Below are 7,355 nucleotides of genomic sequence, written 5' to 3'. Positions count from 1 at the left end.
AGTAGTTGTGGAGGTACTTATTAAAATACTATGTCTATGCCCTCATAAAATCTTTTTTAAAATTATATAGTGGAATAATCAATCAATTATCAGGCATTTATTGTCTACCATTGTCAGAGACGTGGTAGTAGGCACTTGAGATACCAAAAAAAAAAAAAAAAAAAAAAAAGAATAATTTCAGCCTTTAAGAAGATTATGTTGTTTCAGAAAAGGAGAAATATTAGAAATTTAGAAGATGGGTAGGAACTGGAAACAGGAAAAATTCTCATATGTAAGTGAGCTTTCCAGATGGGATACTGGGAAGAAGGAGTGAATCTACATATCTAGGAAGACAGGATATTTCTTTAAACAAAGTATTCTGATCTTTCGTTTCTGGAGCTTCATTAGGTAGTGACATTTAGGATAATGGGAACCTGGCAAGAGAATACAATTAGTCACATTAACTAAGGTAGAGCCTTGGTAACAGAACCTGAGGCCATTGTTACAGGGTATAAGCATACTATAGCATAATTTTTTAATGTTGTAATGAGAATCATGGACGAAAATGTTGTTTAACTCACAATGCTTATACACATTCAGCCTCCTCTTTCTCATCATCACATTACAGTACTGATATGGTGATATGATGGTTCTGGGATAGTCCACATGGCGCTTTCTGAATTTCAGGGCTGGGTAAAAGTAAGTCACGTCCACAAGGAGGAACAGGAAAAAAATCCATTTCACAGCATCAGATATCTTGCCTTGAAGGAAGAAAAAGCAATGGAAAGAAGCAAAAAGTAAAAAAAATCTGTGACTTCCTTGAGACATGTTTCTCATCTCTTTATAGCTCAAACCCTTTCCACTATATTTCCTTCTTACTTGCCCCCACAGTAACTTCATTTCATTCGTACTCAATTACATTCCCATGTACTCATCTCTCCATTTTTTCATCTTTTTTCTCCAAATTTGCATCTTCTACCTATCCTACATTTCCAGCTATGCATGTCTTTGGTAAACTGCTTTAGGTCTTGCTGTGTAGAAAGCATGCAACTTTATTCCTCTCTTTATCTCACTCTTGTGATGGCAATCTTTCATTTTCCCTTTTTCAATTTTATTTTGATTAACTGAAATCTGTTTTCTATTAATATTAACCTTACTTAGTTAAAAAATGACTTTTGATATATAATATATTAGATAAGACAACATATAAATAAGTCTTTCTTATATCAAGAAGATAATCCTGATATAAGAAGTCAAATGAGAGGAAGAAGGGAATATAGCATCTTTCAAAACACATCAAAAAAACTTATTTGTAGAAAAATTTCCCCACTGCAGAACTTTGTGACATAAATTTATCCCTCTCAGCCCATCATGATTTCTTTAAAATGTAGCTTTTTAGTTCTATAAATATAATATCTTGCAAATATTATTTAAATCTGGATTAGTCTGCTTATTAATTTGTTCTAACTCAGTTTGTCCAACCTTAATTGAAGGAAGCATGAGATAATAAATCCATTTGACTTTGTAATTTTTTGTGGCCTAAGACGCCATAGAATTGTTAATTTTAAAAATTGTCTTTGTGGCATAAGTTTTTCTATAAAGTCTTGCCAGAAACTCTTGGTTAGAGGTTATTTTTTTATGTACTGTACCTGTTCTTATACATAATAAAATCTAGGTTTTTATCTCTAGAAGTTCTGCACTATGATAGATTTCTTTAGCAGCAGTGAATTGCTAAACCATATGGACTCAAAGAATAGATACTTCTCCCATAACATTATCTATCCCAGAGAGAGCAAATCCCTAGTAAACATAGCTCTACACCAAAGCAGGATCACCTTAAATCCAAAACTGGGACAAAGGATAGGCAAGTTAAGGTGCGGTCCATAAAGTAGCAACAAAGATATTTTTAAATACTATTCTTTACAAATACACCATTTTTTTAGTGCTCAGAAATTCCATTATGCATGTCACATAGTTATTCATTTCATAAAGTTACGTCCCCTCTCAGTTCCTGCCTCAGGAACATTTTAATCTGTAGAATCCATGATCATCCTATGCCTTAGGAATGGCCACTAGTGGAGCAGTGGAGTTTGGAAGACTCATCTGTGAGTTCATATATGATCTCAGATACTAACTGTATGACCCTAAGCAAGTCACTTAACCCTATTTGCTTCATCTGTAAAATGGACTGGGAAAGAAAAGGTCAGACCAAACCTGTATATTCGTGCAGAAAATCCCAAATGGGATCGATAAAATACAAATGAAACAACTGAACCACAAGTACCTTAGGAAGAAAGAGGAAATGGAAAGAACCTTAATAACAGGTTCTCAAATTCCATGTGATACTGAACAGTAACAGACTGGGTTTGAGAGGCAGGGGTAGTGGGCAAACTTCTAACCTTACCTGAGGCATGAAGATGTCTTCTCCCAGCTGTGCTTAGAATCCTTGACTCTAGGAAAAAATAGTTTTCCTATTTTTCTAAGTTGGATATAAAACTACCAGCTTCATTCCTGCCATGACAGCAAAAATTTTCTATCTATCTTACAATTTGAATAGCCAACTTCCTACAAGCTCAAGAAAAATATTAATTTGGGCCTTTATTGTAGCTTTTTTTTCTTTTGAAAGAGATTCTCTTTTTGAGGAACAATCTATATGCAGGCCCATACAGTAATATAAAGACATATCTTGCATGTCATTATTTTTTATATTTGTTTTATATATGTGTATATATTTCATATTCAGAAGAAGTACTGGGGCAAAATCTCAAAAATAACAGAATGATCTCTGTTTAAATCTAAGGTAAATCATTCTAAATCAAAGTAATAAAAATCTATGTTCCAAACACTGACTCCAAAGTTGATTAGTTCCATGAAGACCTATAACATCTTCCAGAAATAGCACCCTAAAAATGTCACATTAATCATAGGACATTAGAATGCTAAAGTAGGAAATCAAAAGATAATTGGATAACAGACAAATTTGGACTTGGATTATAAAATGAAGCAGGACAGAAACCAATAGCATTTTGTCAACATAACTCACTGATTATAACAATAATGCAAAAGTTGACTCTATATATGGACATCTCTAAATAATCAATATAGAAATCAGATTGACCATATATTTTGCATTCAAAAATGAAGAAACAATAATTTGTAAAAAAAAAAAAAAAAAAAAAAAAAAAAAAAACTAGAGCTGACTGTAGATCATGAGCATTTTGTTGCAAAATTCAGACTTAAATAAATTGGAGATAGTACAGAAAAGTATCAGACAGTATAGGTACAACCTAAATAACATCCCTTCTGAATATGAAGAAGTGATGGATACATTTAAGGGATAATTCTGGTAGACAGAATGCCTGGAAAACTGTAGACAGAGGTTTGTAATATTATACAGGAGGAAGCCACAAAAAATCCCCCCAAAAAAGAAGAGCAAGAAAACAAAAGTGTTGTCTGATGAGGCTTTACAAATAGCTTAGGAAAGAAGAAAAGGGAGAGAGAAAAGAGAAGGGGAAAGATATACCCATCTGAATGCAGATTTCCAGAAAATAGCAAGGGAATATAACAAAGTGTTGTGATTTTTTAATGAGCAATGCAAAAGAATAGAGAAAACAATAGAATGAAAAAATAGATATCTTCAAGAAAAATTAGAGCTATCAAGGAAATGCTTCATGGAAAACTAAGTATAATAAAAAACAAAAAACAGCAGAGATTTAACAGACATAGAAGGAATTAAGAATTTATTATCACTAATACCAGTGATAGTGTGGTTACTGCTGCAGAGCTAGACATCCTTTTTTTTTTTTAATAACTTTTTATTGATAGAACTCATGCCAGGGTAATTTTTTACAACATTATCCCTTGCATTCACTTCTGTTCTGATTTTTTCCCCTCCTTTCCTCCACCCCCTCCCCCAGATGGCAAGCAATCCTTTACATGTTGAATAGGTTACAGTATATCCTGGATACAATATACGTGTGCAGAACCGAACAGTTTTCTTGTTACACAGGTAGAATTGAATTCAGAAGGTATAAATAATCCGGGAAGAAAAACAAAAATGCAAGCAGTTTATATTCATCTCCCAGTGTTCTTTCTTTGGGTATAGCTGCTTCTGCCCATCTTTGATCAATTGAAACTGAATTAGCTCTCTTTCTCGAAGAGATCCACTTCCATCAGAATACATCCTCAAACAGTATCATTGTTGAGGTATATAATGATCTCCTGGTTCTGCTCATTTTACTTAGCATCAGTTCATGTAAGTCTCACCGGTCCTGTCTGTATTCATCCTGCTGGTCATTCCTTACAGAACAATAATATTCCATAACGTTCATATACCACAATTTACTCAACCTTTCTCCAATTGATGGGCATCCATTTATTTTCCAGCTTCTAGCCACTACAAACAGGGCTGCCACAAACATTTTGGCACATACAGGTCCCTTTCCCTTCTTTAGTATCTCTTTGGGGTATAAGCCCAGTAGAGACACTGCTGGATCAAAGGGTATGCACAGTTTGATAACTTTTTGAGCATAGTTCCAAATTAGAGCCAGACATCCTGTAGAATGAAGTTATGTGGACCTTACGAAGGATTGCCAACAATAACATTAATAAAGTGATAGAATTCCATTTGAGCTATTAAAAATCCTAACAGATGAAGCTGCTAAAGTGTTGCACTCAATATGTCAACAAATTTGGAAAATTCAGAAGTGGCCATTGGATTGGAAAAGATCAGTTTATGTACCAGTCCAAAAGAACAATGCCAAAAAAAAATTGGTCAAATTACTAAACAATCACACTTATTACATGTACCAGCAAGGTGATGCTTAAGATTCTGCTATCTAGGCTTCAGCCACATGGGAACTGAGGATTACCAGAAAAGCAGACTAATTTTCAAAGAGACATAGGAACTAGAGGCCAAATGATCAACATTTGCAGGATTATAGAGAAACTAAGGAAATTCCAGAAAAATAGTTACTTTTGCTTCATTGATTATATTTAAGCCTTTCACTGTGTGAATACAATATAATGAGGCAAATCTACCAAGATGGGAATGCCACATCATCTTACTTGTCTCCTAAGGATCCTGTATGAGGGTCAAAAAGCAACAATTAGAACAGAAAATGAGATAACTGATTGGTTTAATATTGGAAAAAGAGTACGACAAAGCTCTATATTGTCCAACCTTATTTATTTAATTCATATGCAGAGTTCACCATCATGTGAAATGCCAACTGGACAAATCAAAAGCCAGAATTAAGATCATCATCAGAAATATGATATGCAGATATGCAGATATCAATCTGGTGCAGAAAGTGGAGAATTAAGAAGCTTCTTGAGGATGGAAAAGAAGAGTATCAAGGCTGGCTTGAAGCTTAATATTAAAAAATAAAATAAAATCTTGACAATTTGTCCCATCCACTTCCTGACAAATAAAGGAAGAAGAAATGGAAGTAATATCAGATTTTATATTCTTGGACTCAAAGCTTACTGCAGACAATGATTACAATCATGAAATGTAAATGAAGTTGTTCCTTGGAAAGAAAACTATGGCAAATCTAGACAGCATACTAAAAAGCAAAGACATCACATTGCCCCACAAAGTCTGTAGAGTCAAAGCTATGGTTTTTCCAGTATCAATGTATGGTTATGAGAATTGGATTATAAGCAAAACTGAGCACCATAGAATCAATGCTTTAAAATTATAGTACTGGAGAATACTTTTGTGAGTCCCTGGGATAGCAAGGAGATCACATCAATTAATACTTAAAGAAATTAGTTCAGTGGAAGGTCAATTACTGAAGCTGAAGCTAAGTACTTTGGTTACATAATAAAAGACAGGACTCATTGAAAAAGACTCTGATGTTGAGGAAGATAGTTCTTGTCTCCAACTAGAAATAGATCTTGTTGATATATCATCATGTCTTGGCACCCACCACGTCTAAGAGGTTAATACTTTTTATGCTTCTAGATGACCAGGAACCTATCTATGTCAGGGAAGCTGGGATCAGTTGGGACCCAAGTGCAATTTAATCCTGAATTCTTCTCCATATTGGCTTCGAAGTTGGGGAAGGAAGCTGCATCTGGGTAGCCAGAGTCAATCCAGTCCCTGAGGTAGCTTCATCCTGTCACAGCTTTGTCCTTTCCATAGGAATTTAAAAAAGCAGAATCCCTACATAAAACTTGTCCTCTGAATCAGAGAAGAGGCCCCATGTGAAGAATATGAAGGGCCGTAGGAGTGAAGTTGCTTTAATCTTCATTATAGAGTATTAAATCAAATATCAGGTTTCCCATAAAAATTAGTTAGCTGTAGAGTCATTAAGCATTCATTAAACACCCACTATTGTATCCAGGAATTCTGCTTGTTTGCATCAAAAGATACAAAAACAACAGTAGAATAGCCCTTCCAATTAGAAGCTTACATTCTATCAAAATGGGGGAAAATATGAAAAATCCAGGTAACTGAGTATTCTGGGAAATAATGAATGGTGCCAAATCTGTGGAAAAGAAGTCAAACATGGGAAAACTTTCTTATGGTTGGGTGGAGTTCCCAAGCTGGGGAAGAATGAGTTTAGTTCTTCAGAAAGATTGGTCGACCGTTCTTACAAATCACCTGAATCTTTCGGGATTCAGCAATCTCTTGGAATTGACAGGTAGGGGGCCGGAATCCTGATTTGGCAAAGCAATCAGTCACTTTGATTGGAGTGGGGCTTTCATGACAGATCTTCACTTGGCGCTTTCCACAGGGCTTAGGAGGAATACTACATAAGTTTGCAATGCTGGTGGTATTCTCATGGATGAAGGTGTGGACTGGTTTGCATGCACCAGACATAGGCACTTTCCGCCAACCAATCATCACATTACAGTACTGGTTTGAACTTCCAGGGGCATAGGATTTGGGGTAGTCTATATGAAGCTTCCAGAATGTCTGGGCATAGGAGAACTCAATCAGGTCCAGAAGGAGGAGTAAAAACATCACCACATTGGACATCTTACCTTGGGGGAAGAGATAATGGAAAGAAGAAAGTGGCAGTGATTTCCCCTGAGATACAAACTACTCAATTCTTTATACCTCAGACCCCCTCTACTGTATCTCCATTATCACTTACCCCTACTTGTTCTCATCTCTGCTCCATTTCATTCCCATCCCACTCATGTACAAACTTTCCATCTTTTCTCTCCTTATTTTAATTCTTACCCTTTTCAACTGTCCTATCTTTGAAAATCTTTTATCACTTCCATTAGACAACTTTACTTCCCTCTTTGTTTCCCCAGTCTTAAAGATCACAACCATAGTTATCCTATCTCAAGCACAACAGGGAAAACCAAAGCTGAGACAAAGGATAAGTAAATTAAGCCACTGCTCAGGCTGCAATACA

General features: G+C 35.4%; 1 protein-coding gene across 1 annotated transcript; it reads right to left on the bottom strand.

Moving 5' to 3' along the window:
• Positions 1-6,547: 6,547 nt before the first annotated feature.
• LOC127546585 (seminal ribonuclease-like) lies at positions 6,548-6,967 on the bottom strand. Its single transcript, XM_051973614.1, has one exon. It carries the CDS (start codon positions 6,965-6,967, stop codon positions 6,548-6,550), a length of 420 nt encoding a protein of 139 aa, XP_051829574.1.
• Positions 6,968-7,355: the final 388 nt, after the last annotated feature.

This window comes from Antechinus flavipes, chromosome 2 (assembly GCF_016432865.1).
Source record: "Antechinus flavipes isolate AdamAnt ecotype Samford, QLD, Australia chromosome 2, AdamAnt_v2, whole genome shotgun sequence".
Classification (NCBI taxonomy): domain Eukaryota; kingdom Metazoa; phylum Chordata; class Mammalia; order Dasyuromorphia; family Dasyuridae; genus Antechinus; species Antechinus flavipes.
Note: the sequence above shows the minus strand (reverse complement) of the source record. Positions and strands in the feature narration are given on the sequence as shown.

Coding starts and splice junctions, on each gene's coding strand:
- LOC127546585 (XM_051973614.1), bottom strand. CDS start 6,967: ATGTCCAATGTGGTGATGTTTTTACTCCTCCTTCTGGACCTGATTGAG.